The sequence below is a fragment of the Danio rerio genome, chromosome 17 (assembly GCF_049306965.1).
Source record: "Danio rerio strain Tuebingen ecotype United States chromosome 17, GRCz12tu, whole genome shotgun sequence".
In the NCBI taxonomy this organism is placed as follows: Eukaryota; Metazoa; Chordata; class Actinopteri; order Cypriniformes; family Danionidae; genus Danio; species Danio rerio.
The window spans coordinates 16,669,986-16,686,235 of record NC_133192.1 but is presented as its reverse complement, the minus strand read 5'-3'; the positions used below and the strand labels follow the sequence as shown (position 1 = coordinate 16,686,235).

The 16,250-nt window shown below is 37.7% G+C and overlaps 1 protein-coding gene across 1 annotated transcript; it reads right to left on the bottom strand.

Moving 5' to 3' along the window:
- Positions 1-7,327: 7,327 nt before the first annotated feature.
- Positions 7,328-15,150, bottom strand: gja1a (gap junction protein alpha 1a). Its single transcript, XM_688906.9, has 2 exons — positions 14,898-15,150; positions 7,328-13,050 (listed from the first exon to the last, which is right to left on the bottom strand). Exon 2 carries the CDS (start codon positions 13,005-13,007, stop codon positions 11,943-11,945), a length of 1,065 nt encoding a protein of 354 aa, XP_693998.1. The 5' UTR covers positions 13,008-13,050; positions 14,898-15,150; the 3' UTR covers positions 7,328-11,942.
- Positions 15,151-16,250: the final 1,100 nt, after the last annotated feature.

The following is a 16,250-nucleotide window of genomic DNA, read 5'->3' as shown; positions in this document are numbered from 1 at the left end:
TTCTTAAAGCCAGCCGCTAGATGGCTCGCGTGTTTTATAAATGTGAGTGTTGAAAGGTTTACTTCAGAAATTCCTATGAAGCCATTTGGTCAGTTTCTACTGATAGGCTATTTAATTTTGCTGAAACAGTCATAGCACAGCATGACGTTTTCACGATGTTTTATGGCTTTATAAAAGTGTAAGTCACTTCAGTGTTACGTAATGGTTTAATAAGTTAGTATATCAAGGAGAAACATTAGCTTCGATGAATACTTTGTTTTTGTCGTTCATCACTATGTCTTTTTGTTGTTGTTTTTTTCAGGGGAACACACTAAAAATAAATCCCGGAGAATCTCCAGCTACTGTACGACAACAACCGCAAAAAATTAGAGGGACGAAAACCAAACGAAGACAAGGTAGCCGTCCATACTAACGTTATGTCAATAAAAAAGCTAGCTAGATCTAGATAGACATGGAGCTGCACTATATTTAAACTCTTTTGAAATCAACTTGATTTAACAAAAGGCACTGTAGGTGTAAGCATAGGGTAAAAGAGAAAATAAAGAAAACCTAGCTTACATTATCATAACCATTATTTAATTAAACTCACAAATTTAAAGCATAACAATTGCGGTTCATTCTGCTGTGGCGACCCCTGAAAAAGCAGGGTCTTAGCCAAAGAAAACAGAACGATTGAATTAAACACATATCTCAGCATTGGTGATCAGGTTGAACATTCTTTACAATTAATTATTCATTCATTCCTTTTCCTTCAGCTTAGTCCTTTATTCATCAGGGGTTCCACAGTGGAATGAACCGCCAACTTATTCAGCATATATTTTACACTGTAGATGCCCTTCCAGCCACAACCCAGTACTTGGAAACACCTATACGCTCTCTCAAACACTTATACACTGCGGCCTATTTATTTTATTCAATTCACCTATAGCACGTCTTTGGGCTGTGGGGAAAACGGGAGCACTCGGAGGAAACCCACGCCAAAACAAGGAGAACATACAAATTCCACACATCAGTTATTATAGATAAATTATTTTTATGTTTAAACCTTTTGTTGTTGTTTGAGAAAGTGGCCTTTACCGTTTTTCTCAGATGCTTTGGCTCAATTCTCGAGGAAAATCTTTTCAAAACTGTAAGTTTAGATCTCGGAACAGTTAACTTATCACTTAATAGTGGCATTTCTTATTGATTTAAGCAAATTGCAACTGCTTCGGCATGTGTGTGCAAACAGTAAGTACAGTTGTTTGTAGTTTGGACATAATTTAATATATATCGTGTTGAACAAAACTAAATAGTCGATTCTCAACTAAACTGTCAAACTCTTCACAACTTTTTGATCATTTTCAACATGTAAGCCATCACACACAAAACAGTTAATTCAATTATCAAACAATTGTGTACACACATATATACCATAAATATCTGATATTGACATTGTTTGTAATGTCTTAATTGGTAAATGCACACACACACACACACACACACACACACACACACACACACACACACACAYATATATATATATATATATATATATATATATATATATATATATATATATATATACTTTATATGTGGGCATAGAATATTTTTTTAAAACTAGATTAATCTCACTGTAATCTTACTTAGTCTTGGAATTAAGCTAGTTAATCTAGATTGAAATGGCTCATATGAATTCTGCCGAGGACATTTAGAATATGTGTGCTACCCAAATAATGACTAAAAGTAAGTCTTTGAGAAAGGGTTTCTCAAGCCAGGTGGCGCATTAGATCAGGGGCTCATCTCCCTTTTTGAACATGCATCACAAACTGCTTGAGAAACTGTTCTACTATGATAATTGGTGATGAAAATAAATGATGTTCAATAAGATGTGCTTATGTTTACAAACTATTCAGTTAATCATGAATTTTGAACTGTAGGCCTACACAAGCTTGAAATAGCGATTTTTGATTACCTTAACTGAACTAAACAGGAATGGAATTAAGACATGTGGAGTATGCATATATTAAAGGCATTATTGAAGTAAACACCGCAATCAAACTATTACCGTTATGTAGGACTTTTCGCCATATTTTCCGCCAAGATCCACACACTCGGCTGGCAGTAAAGGACCACACACACACACAATTGCTGAAGTTTTTTCTTTCCATTTAGCATGCGTTATAAAATTCCATAACACTCTCACCAGTCCTTACTTCTTATTTGCCTCTAATACCCCAGTTTGTCATGGTGGCATGAATGAAATGTTCATGAGTGAAGGTTAAACTTTCGAACTGCAGTTAGTCACCCTAAATTATATAAAACTCTTACATGAAAGCACTTCACGTAAACACCTTTATTGTGTTATTGTCTATTAAGGCAAATAACTAGATTACAGATGTCCATGTAAACGTAGTCAGTAGTGTTTACGAAGTAAGAACGCTGAAAAGGACTTAAATTACACTTTCAGTTTTGATCGTAGAGATAAGATCAATACATCAATTAAATCTGTTAGGTGTCTATTTTTTTGTGTACACTTACAATGACAACAAATGTGTGTGCTTTTGCAAAATAAGAATAATAAACAGTGTAGGCATTGTCTGTTTTCTCTCTCTGCTAACTATTTTTAGAAACGCGTCAGTAAAATTCAACTGTATATATATATATATATATATATATATATATATATATATATATATATGTGTGTGTGTATGTATATATATATATTTTGGGGGGGGGGGCTTTGTGGTAGCATAAGAAATATGAAATATACAATACAGTAATTGGACAAGCAAGATTGCATGTAATACATTCGTAAATAATGTACTGTATAAACACAAATGTTAATTTATTTGTTTTCCATGTACTATTCACCCTTCTCAACAAATATCAGATTTTGTGAACCTTAAGGCCCCGTTTACACTAATACGTTTTAGTTTTAAAACGGCGTTTTAGAATGAAAACGATCCGCGTCCACACTCGCGTTTTACCCAGCGTTTCTGAACTGCTCTCCGTCCACACCAAAACGCTGAAAACGCACATCACGTGACCACACAGACGCTCTCGGGCAAGCGCTGCAGCCCATGTACCCAGATGAGAGCTCTGCTAGTCGGACTTCTCATCAAGCATCTCCCGCTGGATCTAATCTCACTATATTTATTAAACGGGATATTTCATTTATCTTGTTGTCTTTATCTAACGACATATTCCCTGACTTTGGGCATTGGAATCTATTACTTGTTCTCAGGTAACGTGTTTTGGCTGAGCGCAAAGATAAGTTAATGATTAATGTAACCACGTACATTCTGTATATTGACTTATCGCTTGCCTTTATTTCCTATAATGTATAAACTTATTGTATGTTATACTTTTAAAATGGCCATTATCGATTCTTAAAACTGATACTCAGCAAAAGAGAGGGGATGTTTCGTATTTTCACTGAAATTGAAAGGAGGCAGTTGTTATCGGCTCCGTTTTGTTATAAATATCCACACAGTGAAGATGACGCTCATGCAGCACGGCGCCTCAACATGTCTGCTGTCTAAGTTGCTAATATTAAAATGAAAATAGGCAGTTCCTTAAATCATGTTTACATTTTATTGTTGAGAAAGTGAAACAACGAAGCCAGGGTGATGTGAATGAAGTTATAAAGTACACTGTTCCCTTTGAAGATTTACCCGTGTCCTCGGTATAGTCTGCTTTTCCATATCAAACTGAGAAGAAGAGACTGCAGCCTTGATCAAACTTGCGAAGTCTGAACTTACACGGAGAAGATTCAGGACTGAACTGTGTGTTAGGCTACTTAATATTCAGGAAAAGCCCCAATCAGAGAGGCGAACGTCTGCAGCCCCGCCTCCGTTTTCAGATGTCTCCGTTTTCCATCATCCACACTGAGACGGAGCAGCAGCGTTTCAAAATGAAAACGGCCTCTCCAGCGTTTTCGAAACGCTCCGTTTTCGGCGCTCGAGAACTCCGGCGTAGTGTGGACGGTTGGCGTAACCGTAGCAAAACTTATGCGTTTTCAAACTAAAACGCACTAGTGTAAACGGGGCCTAACTGTCATGGTGAAAAAGCAACCAATCATTTTGAGCCGCGTGGTTCACACTATGACAAATACACTTTATGTTTTGGTGGCCTTGGCCAAATTAGTGACACAATAACTAGGTTTTGATGCATGAATTAAATGTTTTGGGTGAGTAACTACATTTTGCAGACATGCAATAAAGTTCTGTAGTTCCAGCGAACAGTTTTGAGATTTGCACTCGCATTTTAGAGACATTTAAGTCTGTTTTAAAAAAAATGTGCCAAAGCAATTGAGAAAAACTGTAAAAATGTGTATTGTAACTATCTTTAGGCAAAACCTAATGAAGTGTGATAAAACGAAACTGGTTTTCCTGTTGTGTCTCACCTCAATTCTGGTTTATTTTTAGTTCAGAACACTTAATTTAATTTGAGTTTTCTTTCATTAAAGTAATCTTCATGTGTGCGCCATTGATCTCTCTCATTTAAGGACAACAGGGAGAACAACTTATTCAGTTATTTGTCATGATCCATGAGCTCAAAACAGTTATGTCATGATGTTTGTTACGTAAAAAGTGAGAAATCTTTTGCCAGCAGTGAAACTCGATCCGTTTTCTCTGTTTGTTTGCCATTTTGATCCATGATACTCAGGCTTATGAAAGCTTTAGCCATGCATGCTCTTTGCCATTGTTTCCCAATCCACTGTTTATTGTTTTAAAAGAACAATTTACCCTCAAAAGTATCTCAAAACTCTTAAAAGCTGAAGGAAATCACATGATGCAATTTAACGTTGAGTTGAGTTTAGTCTGTACTGGGAATAAACCTCAGTGTCACCACAAACCATAAGGCCTATAACCACTCCCTTGTTTGTCTAAATGCAAAGCCAAGGAGGAGGCCTGAATGTAACCATGGCACTTTTGGGTGTAGTGTGAATATTTAACGTTATTAAATAAAAAATTTTAGAAAACATGTTAATACCACGTGCATTTCACCTAATAGATGGAGACAAGCTGTTTCTACAAAGCCCTTAAGTACTACATCAAAAACGCACCCCACAGCACTGAGAGAACAAAAGGTTTATTTTTAGGCACACAGTTTGCGGTCCTGATATTTATGCAAGTAGGATATGCAAACATGTGCAATTCCATAAAGTCACACACAATTAGATGCCGCTAAATTAATACTATGGTATGCTATAATGTCATCGGTATGGCAGAATGTTCTGAACTAACAGAACTAGACCCTGCTGTTTTCAATTAAACTGGCAGGCTGAAAGGTATGTCCGGCCGCCTCAGATCTTACAGTCGGCCAAGCAAGAGTAAAAAGATGAGCTTGGCTGCTCTTTTCTTTTATAAGTGCGCTTTCGAAGTTTCTTTTTTGAACCTACGTAACATGGAATTTTAAACAGAAACGTGTGTTTCACAGCTTGCCAGGGCTATGTCGGTGGACTAAATTCTTGACATGAAGATTAATTCAGCTGTAGAAATTTAACATGGGAGATTTTTGTTAGAATTTTGTTGAATTTTTTGCTAGGATGTTCTGGCTGGTTTTCTTTTGACAGATGAAGGACTAGAAGGACAAAAGGATGGACGGGAAAGATGTGGATATAGATGGATAGAGGATTAACAAAGTGATGGATGGACGGACGGACAGGCGGGCGGGCGGGCTTATAGATGGACGGATGGACGGACAGACAGACCCTTGGATGGATTAATAAATGGATGAAAGGACAGACAGACAGATTTACAGACAGTTTTATACCCATGAGTGCACGTACACTCAAATTTGTGCCAGACTCCAAGAAAGATACATTTCTGGTGGGAAAAAAAGATCTTGTTGTGGTTTTCTAACTGCTGAGTAGGAGTGCTGCAGTGTGTCAGGCTTTGGCCTTGACCATACCAAACTGCTTCTCTCTGCATTTTACAAAACCTGTTGCTCACCATCATGAAGTTCATTCAAAATGTCCATCACAATAGACAGACAGACAGACAGACAGACAGACAGACAGACAGACAGACAGACAGACAGATAGATAGATAGATAGATAGATAGATAGATAGATAGATAGATAGATAGATAGATAGATAGATAGATAGATAGATAGATAGATAGATAGATAGATAGACCTGCGGATGGATTAATAGTTGAATGAAAGAACAGACAGACAGAAAGACAGAGGACGGACAGATAGATAGACAGACAGACAGACCGACCGACCCGCGGATGGATTAATAGTTGAATGAAAGGACAGACAGACAGACAGAAAGACAGAGGACGGACAGATAGATAGACAGACAGACAAACAGACAGACCGACCGACCGACCCGCAAATAGATTAATAGTTGAATGAAAGGACAGACAGAAAGACAGAGGAAGGACAGATAGATAGATAGATAGATAGATAGATAGATAGATAGATAGATAGATAGATAGATAGATAGATAGATAGATAGATAGATAGATAGATAGATAGATAGATACATACATACATACATATATAGATAAATATATAGATAAATAGATAGACAGACACAGACAAACTGATGGAATAATTGTTGGATGACAGAAAGAAAGAAAGAAAGAAAGAAAGAAAGAAAGAAAGAAAGAAAGATAAATAATTGGGTCAGTGGATGGATAGATAGCTCCTCAGTTTGCCTCTGTGAAATCATATGTAATCATGCTGTGTGCCGGTGGTGTAAAGCTTGACCTACAGCTGCAGGCAGAGTTTTAGTTGAAGACCGAGCTTGTGTTTTACTGAGTTATTAAAAACTCTTCAAAGTCTCATTTCATGACTGAAGAACATTCAGGTTTACAGGGGGCACATTTCATTTGCTCACATTTGATCATGTGAATGCAAAACACAAGAAATGCAAGCTATTTTACCTTGTAAGGATTTTAATGCCTGAATTTGGCCTTTGATAACGTGCAATATTTTTTACATACGATAATAAACATCAAATATTTAGCTAAATTCCTTTTATGCTACATAACCACACCTTGTCCTTGATACACACAAATCCCAGATTTGTCTAAAGCCTGTTTCAGAGTAAAGTGCAAATACACAGTTTACTTTTTTTTTTTTTTTCTGTTCAGCACATGTGGCTGGCAGACCTGAGTGAAAGCATGTGTTTTCATTTAGCCCTTCAAATAAATAGGAAACTCTGAGAACAGAGGAAAAAGTTGAATCTAATTAACTCGTTTTAATTTCAGACTCTTTTAAGGCTTTCATTTGTCAGTCAGAGGGTGGTCAATTTGCCACTGGTGAATTATATGAATATGTTAACCCACATTTATGTCAGCACTTAAAAGAACACAGCAATAAGCAGTCAGGTGGCTTGACGATGATCTTTACTGGCCCAGAGCAGAAGACTATGTACAGTAACTCTAAAGATCCCAGAAAACAGTGCTCCATTTATGTGTGCTGGCCAACTTCCCGCAGTGGAAAAACGCTGTCGGAAAAAAGAAGAATGGAAAAAAAGAATGCTCAAGTTAAGTTCCTGCTGGAGTAGAATGAATGATCTTAATTTATTCCAGTAGGGGTAAACTAGATAGATCTACTTGTGCTGCAAATCACCACACATCTGACCTGATTGCGCTCTGAAAATGGAATTTCTGAGAAAATATTTAGTGTATGTGAATTGCATATGGGTAGTTGACATCAGTGCTATTTTGCTGTTTTTATCATTTATTTTTAATTTTTAAATGTTTGATAATTTTAGCTGCGTCCCAAATGGCACACTGTGCACTTATGCACTATGTACTTACGCACTCACACACTCAAAAGCATAGTATATGAATTTAGTCTGGTCCCAAATGGAACACTTACGTTTTTTCAAAGCAGATGACCAAACTGCCAAATAATACCTGCCATAAGTATAACCCATTCACCATCAGGTCTGCCCTTTAATAGTTAGGAAATAATTTGCTCTGATCTGTATCCTAAATAATATTATTTATTAAAATACTAGATAGCAGTGGCGCAGTAGGTAGTGCCGTCGCCTCACAGCAAGAAGGTCGCTCGTTCGTAAGTGTTCAAAAAACATGTTTCTTTAAAAAAGGGGTTTGTAGGTGTCTGTTAAACAAGATGCATGTATTTTATTATACACTGCCTCGCACATGGAGGTTAAATTGTAAAATAAAAATATATATGTGCAGTCTTTCATGGTCATCTCTTAATAGGTGTAAGAAAGCAAACCTGTCACTGTTTATTTAATATGCACATAATGTCATTCAGAACCATCCAATATCCCTCAAAACATTAAAAACATCAACAAGTTGGATCAATTAATTAGATGTAATTGAATTAAATATATAAATTTAGTTTATTGAGGCATATTACCGAACTTAACCGAAAACTTGATCCCCCCGATCGTCAATGTATAACTTGCACCCTGGGCATAATCACTTTTGTATAGGAGAATTTTGCTTTCACAATCAAAAATAAATCCAATATCAGTGTTCAGCATATGTTTTATGCTGAGGATGCTCTTCCAGTCATAAGCCAGTACTGGGAAAGCAAAATGTAGTACTCATTTTAATTAACTAGATAACTCATGTTGGGTGGTGGCGCAGTAGGTAGCAATGTCGCCTCACAGCAAGAAGGTCGCTGATTTAGCTGAGATAGTTGGCAATTCTGTGTGGAGTTTGCATGTTCTCCCCGTGTTGGCGTGGATTTCCTCCAGGTGCTCTGGTTTCCACCACAAGTCCAAAGACGTGCACTATAGGTGAATTAGGTAGGCTAAATTGTCCTTAGTGTGCGTGAATAGGATTGCATGGGTGTTTCCCAGTGATGGGTTGCAACTTGAAGGGCATTCACTGCGTAAAACATGCTAGATTTGTTGGCAGTTCATTTTGCTGTGACAACCCCAGATTAATAAAGCAAAAACTTTTAGTCTGTTAAAGTTTTAAGGATATCTATTAGCTAGTGTGCTACACAACAGTGACTAAATTTGCGTTTAGAAGACATAAAACTTATATAAAAATGCATAGCTTACAGTTTGTCACTTCCGCCTAAATCAGGAGTGTCAAAGTCAATTTCTGGAGGGCCACAGCTCTGCATAGTTTAGTTCCAACCCTGCTTCAACACACCTATCTTTAGGTATCAAATGAGCCTGAATGACTCAATTAGTTTGGTCTGCTGTTTAATTAGGAATGGCACTAAACTGTGCAGAGCTGTGGCCCTCCAGGAATCAAGTTTGAGACCTATGCCATTTTTTCACTTCATATCAATCACTTCATACTACATTTTCTCATCAAATCTTGATCAATCAAATTCTCTCTCTAGAATCCGACATGCACCGCCCCCTTTAAGATGCTTTTCATTTGATGCACTTGAGCTTAACCACTCACTGGCAGAGCTGTGATATAGCTGTGATAATCCCAGTTGTAACAGCTATTGGCTGTTTTTTAAGCGGCGAGGAGCTACTCTAATGTCTAACCATCTCTACATTTTTTAGTTAAGATTACGTAAAACATAAAAATAAAATATCAAACATAAATATAATAAAAACAAGCACATTTAAAACCACTTCAACTGACTTTAAATCAATTTGCATTGTGAAGCCAAAATGGTGCCTTAAAAAAGTTAAAGTCTGAAAAAAAATGGAAACCAGTTAATAAACTTAAGATATACAGTTTCCATTATATATTCATATACATTTTGAACTTAAACTCTTGATATTGATATACAGTACAAAAAAGTTTATGGCCACATATGTGTCAACTACCCATACACTTATTGTTCTACAGTAGTCAACATTTGACGTGGATCAAAACCTTTCATCAAAGTTGTGCAAAAACTATTGAACAACACCCATTTTTGTCCTAAGAGCAATTCCAGCATGATGGATGTGACATTCGCAGAAGAAATTCAAATTGTGAATTTACAATGAAAGTATATGTAGACATCTGTTTATATTTTCCAACACAACTAACCACAGAGTTAAGGGATCAGAAAAAATATCAATCATTAAAACATTTTTATATACTATATTAACTGAGGAAAATAAACATACGATATTGATGTGACCAAAAAAGTTTGCAGTATACAAAACACATTGTAGAAATTCTGTCAATTAAACTGCACAACCTAAAAGAAATAATGCTAATCAAAAGGATAAGAGTTGGCTGACTAGAACAAAAAACTATTTTATTTTATTTAACATATTTGCATTTGTGAGGGAAAGCTTTGTTATGGATGTAACTTCTCTCCGTTATGGATTTGAGAGATGTGAAATTGCCACTTTTTTGACCTTGGTAAGTCAAATTTAATAGTTTAAAAACATTGACAGATACGATTTTGGGTATTTTTACAGACCTGTAAAATATAAGGGCGAGGCAGTGGCGCAGTAGGTAGTGCTGTCGCCTCACAGCAAGAAGGTCGCTGGGCCGCTGGTTCGAACCTCGGCTCAGTTGGCGTTTCTGTGTGCATGTTTGCATGTTCTCCCTGCCTTCGCGTAGGCTTCCTCCGGGTGCTCCGGTTTCCCCCACAGTCCAAAGACATGTGGTACAGGTGAATTGGGTAGGCTAAATTGTCCGTAGAGTATGAGTGTGTGTGTGAATGTTTCCCAGAGATGGGTTGCGGCTGGAAGGGCATCCGCTGCGTAAAAACTTGCTGGATAAGTTGGCGGTTCATTCTGCTGTGGCGACCCCGGATTAATAAAGGGACTAAGCCAACAAGAAAATGAATGAATGAATGAATGTAAAATATAAACCTACACAAAAAAACTAAAAAGGGTTTTGCTATTTTGGTGAAAACTTAACTTTTTGCATGGCAAGGTTGACATTTGCATAGAATTGCAGACAATTTTGAAAGACTTTTTGATCCACTTCAATTGTTCACTTCTACTACACTACCTGACAAAAGTCTTATCTTATCAATCCCAGTTGTAATAGCAACAAATAATAACTTGACTTCTAGTTAATCATTTGGAAAAGTGGCAAAAGGTAGAAAGGTAAATACTGCAGAAGACCTTTTGGACCCCACATGGACCCAGGATTCTCATAGAAATCAGTCAAGTTTGGTGAAGAAAAAATCATGGTTTGGGGTTACTTTCAGTATGGGGTGCGTGAGAGATCTGCAGAGTGGATGGAAACATCAACAACCTGAGGTATCAAGACATTTGTGCTGCCCATTACATCACATACCACAAGAGAGGGCACATTCTTCAGCAGGACAGTGCTCCTTCTCATACTTCAGCCTCCACATTAAAGTTCCTGAAAGGTCAAGGTGCTCCATGATTGACCAGCGCAGTCACCAGACATGAATATTATTATTGAACATGTCTGGGGTAAAATGAAGGAGGAGGCACGGAAGATGAATCCAAAGAATCTTGATTAACTCTGGGAGTCCTGCAAGAATGTTTTGTTTGCCATTTCAGATGACTTTTTTAATAAGTTATTTGAGTCATTGCAGAGATGTATGGATGCAGTCCTCTTAGCTCATGGGAGTCTTACACAATATTCATTATTTTTCCACTGCACCATGACTTTATATTCTATACTGTACATTATTTCTGTTAAGTAACAAGACTTTTGGCTGAGCAAAGTCTGATCTTACTGTCCTAATTAAATAATTAAAAATCAAGGCATGATCATATTATATTTTGGTAATTTAGAGGCCTTTGCCTTTCATATAAGTCACTACTGATACCAAATGATCAACTAAAAGTCAAGTTATTATTTGTTGTTCCTAAAACTTGGATAGGCAGCAAGACTTTTGTCAGGTAGTGTATAGAGTAAATCTGTGAAATGATTTGATTTCACGATCACAGTTCATAAATAGTTCACATAAAAAACAGCTGTTTGGCATGAGTTACAAGAGTACGAAACGAATAAAATAAATACAAATGCTTAAACACCACTCTTTGGATGTCAGTGACAGTGTCCATTTCACAGTTTCTTTAAACGTTGTGAAAGGCAGAAAGTGTCAGTGTTTGAGGCTTCTGCTAGATGTCAAGATCATCCGGCCTGGCTCGACTGCTCGCTCGACTACTGGGTCGAGGTTCAAGCTCTTTTAGCAGCAGAAGATCCTTCCCTAGAGTCACTTTCTCCGGGTAAGGAAAGCGCTGGCTGTGACCCAACTGGTTCTGTTCTGTGCTGTAATTAGTCCAGTTCTGCTCATTAGCCTGCTTGTCGTAATTATCAGAGGAGTTGGATTTATCGACAGTGTCTAGATTGTAGCCTAGATTTGGGACGGGGGCCGAGCAGTCATTGTAATACTCATAGCCGGACAGATTCCTCGGACAGGGCTTGATATTGCAGGCACTGTCAAATTTCTTCTCAGACTCCCTAATTTGGTCTTTCATTCTCTTAAAAATCACATAAAAAAACTCAAATACGTTGAGAGCCAGAGAGACCAGCGAGACGACCAGCATGAAGATGATGAAAACTGTCTTCTCTGTGGGACGGGACAGAAAACAGTCCACCTTATGCGGACAAGGGAACTTCTCGCACGTATAAACAGCCGACAGCTTGAATCCGTAAAGATGCCACTGTATTAAAAGGAAGACAATTTCAAATACGGACTTCAACACGATGCTCACTATATACGTGTAAAATATCCCTCCCCTCATCTTGATCTTCCCGTGATCCTCCAATCCGTACTTGAACTTCCTCGTTTCGATTTTGCGCAGGAGCACGTCCACATCTCCGCCTTTGCTTTGGATGTCTCGTAGTTTGTCCTCTTTTTTATTCAGTTTCTCCTCTTTGTTCATAAGGAACACCACATGGCTGAGATATAAGAGGGTCGGCATGGACACAAATATAATCTGCAGCACCCAGAAGCGCACGTGGGAGATGGGGAAGGACTTATCATAGCACACGTTCTCACATCCAGGTTGCAGCGTGTTGCATTTGAAGGCCGACTGCTCGTCTCCCCAGGCGGACTCCACCGCCGTCCCCAACACCAGGATCCGGAAGATGAAGAGGACGGAGAGCCAGACTTTGCCTCCAGCAGTGGAGTACGCCTGGACCTTGTCAAGAAGTTTCCCCAGTGCGCTCCAGTCACCCATGATGAAAGATGTTCTGGATTCAAGTAGACGACCAACCTTTAAGCTGACAAAGGGAGTAAATTCAATGAGTATTATAAACACAGATGAACACTGGTTGTTAAACACATCCGAGTGGTCTTTTCACTCCTCGTCTTACTGCCAAATCCAATAACATTAAAAGTCCTTGGCTCATCTTCGGAAATGCTCATGGGTCAATCGCCTTTCTGAAGGAACGTTGGGGGGTTTTGACTTTTCTGCAGATACTTAAACCCAAAAGGTGTTGCTCTTTTTAACTTTACAAATTAGGAAGAGTAAATGCAAACAGCTAAAACACATACTTGAAGGGATAGTTCACCCAAAATTTAATTATTACTCACTATTTATTCAAGCTCAAGTGTTTACAAACCACTGAAAACCTGTAATCATTGACTTACACTGTAGAAAAACACAAATATAGTCAGTGGCGGATTTAGGCTTGGGCAAAATGGGTGATCGCCCAGGGTGGCATCTTGCTGGGGGGCAGGATGGGGAGACGGTGCAAAAAAACGACAAAAAAAAGAAAAAGAGCCCCAGTAAGCTTCTAGATACAATTTACTTTATGCAAGTGTATTAATTTAGAGTGGTGATCCCTAGAATCAAGACATTAGGGGCCACTTACATTTCCCATCTTTTGCATGCGCAAACCAAAAGAACGTTGGTGAAGGCAAACTGCACATGCGAGCGTAAAACCATTCCCGTGTGCCTCACATGCGCTGCTCTGCTTCCGGTGTCAATATGCATGCATGGTGATACAATACACACCACTTACGCACTGTGAAAACTGAGTAACTTTAATGCAGAGGTGTCGGCACGCAGCGAGTTTTGCAAGTTGATAAAAGTACTAGTATATATTATTACATTTTATAACATAGTTATAATATGATGATCATCTTATTTTGACTAAGCATGGCTATGAAGCAAAAAGGAGAGATGATGAGTCAGGGAGGTAAGACTTAATAGCATAAATTCTCGGTCATGAGTCAGGTCTAAGACAACAGGTAATTACATAAAGCAATTGTTTGTAGCCCATTCTGTAGAATTGTCTTTAATATTTATGCCAAAGTTTTCTTAAGATCCACTCTGGTTTTGTCTTTAAATTGTTTTCCAGTTACATTTAGGATTGATTTCTGTTATTTATTTATAATCATAATAATTATATTAATAACCAGATTTATATTTATTTATTCATCCATTTTCTTTTCGACTTAGTCCCTTCATTAATCTGCGATCGCCACAGCGGATGCCCTTCCAGCTGCAACCCATCACTGGGAATCATCACATTCACACACATACACTATGGGCAATTTAGAAACATTTTAGTTTGTTTGTATGCTGTCTGAATTATTTGTTTGAGACAATTACATGTGTTCACATAGTTTCCACTTAGTTTCTATATGGTTCAATTTTTTTCAGAAAAGGAGAGAGGGGGTGGTTTGCCCTGGGTTCCATTTAAACAAGAACCGCCACTGTCAATAGTTACAGGTTTTCAGCTTTCTTCAAAACATCTTCTTTTGTGTTCAACATAAAAAAGACAAACGAGTACTGTAAATGATGACAGAATTTTCATTGTTTGGATGAACTATCCCTTTAAGAAGAAAACATTATATAATAATACAATATGTACATACACAAGTTTTAAAAGCCATAACCAGGCTATTTTTTGGTAAACTAAATGCTGAGGTTAAAAACTACCTTGACTAAAATACTTTTAAAACTATATTCTTCGAAAAGTCTAAGAATCAGGATAAACAAAACTACTAAATCATGCGAAAATCATGTTATAGCCACCCAAAACATGCCGTCTGTCAGTTCAGCATAAGTTTAGATAATCCTCCAACCCATGTTGACTTTTGTATATAGAATATTTCTTACCTGGAAAGTCGTTTAAAACGCCAAACTTCGTCACAGTTACGATGACAATCTGAAACGCATTTCAGTACGTTTCCTAATAATTAACAAGCTGTTCAAAATGATTGTAAGTTAGACTTTCCTTCGAAAGCTGCCTCATCTCTGCCGTCGGAGGAACTGAGTCAGAAAGGGAAAGTTAAACGTCAGCTGACTCAAACTTCTGGACATCCAAAACTTCTCCATCTCCGTTATATTTTGGGAGGAAATGTCCTGGAATAAGCGAGTGTAGGGAAAGTAGGAAATAGCGCCATCTTGTGTAGAATCAGCATCAGGCCAGAGACTCAACAAGCCTTCATATTAAGATTCTTTCGCCAAACAATTTTTAAATTACGATGCATGTAAGTACTGTATGTACTACTAGTATTAACATTTATGCTACTAGTGCTTTATTGATACTAGAAAATCCCCCATTAAGTACTTGTGCAAGCTATCTTTACTACAGCTAAACATTACTGTTCAGTAATGTCAGTAATGTGCCTTTCTAAAGCATTTGTACATTTATAAAAGATGCTTCATTCATTTATTCATTTTATTCTCCGCTTATTCCCCTTATTAATCCGGGGTCGCCACAGCGGAATGAACCGCCAACTTATCCAGCACGTGTTTATGCTGCGGATGCTCTTCCAGCCACAGCCCATCTCTGGGAAACATCCATACACACTTATACACTACGGACAATTTAGCCTACCCAATTCACCTGTATCGCATGTCTTTGGACTGTGGGGGAAACCGGAGCACCCGGAGGAAACCCACGCGAATGCAGGGAGAACATGCAAACTCCACACAGAAGCACCAACTGACCCAGCCGAGGCTCGAACCAGTGACCTTCTTGCTGTAAGCTGACAGCACTAACTACTGCGTCACTGCTTTGCCTATAAAAGACGCTTAAATATTAGAATTTAACCAAGTCCAGTCCTGGCCAGAACTAACCTGTTTGTAAAACTTGGCTAATATTAGCTAGTATAGAGGGAGCGGGGATGAAAGTACCATTTTTCATTAAAAAATATTTTTAAAAGATGTTAAAAGATGTTTTAGACATATATATTTTTTTTGTTGTGGTTATTAAGTCATAAGTGTGGTCTATCAATATCGAATGTTATAGTATCTTAAAAAATAGAACAAATTCAAAATTATTTCTCTTTAAATATACAGTATTGCACATTGTTACATTTAACCCTGTCTGTAGGGGGAAAAGTAACACACGGGTGGGTTGAAAGTAGAACTACAATAGATTTACTGGCTTAATCCTGTTTATTTTAAGTATATTTGACCTTTATTTTCCTAAAAATATTGAATGGCATTTTCATATCGATTTTC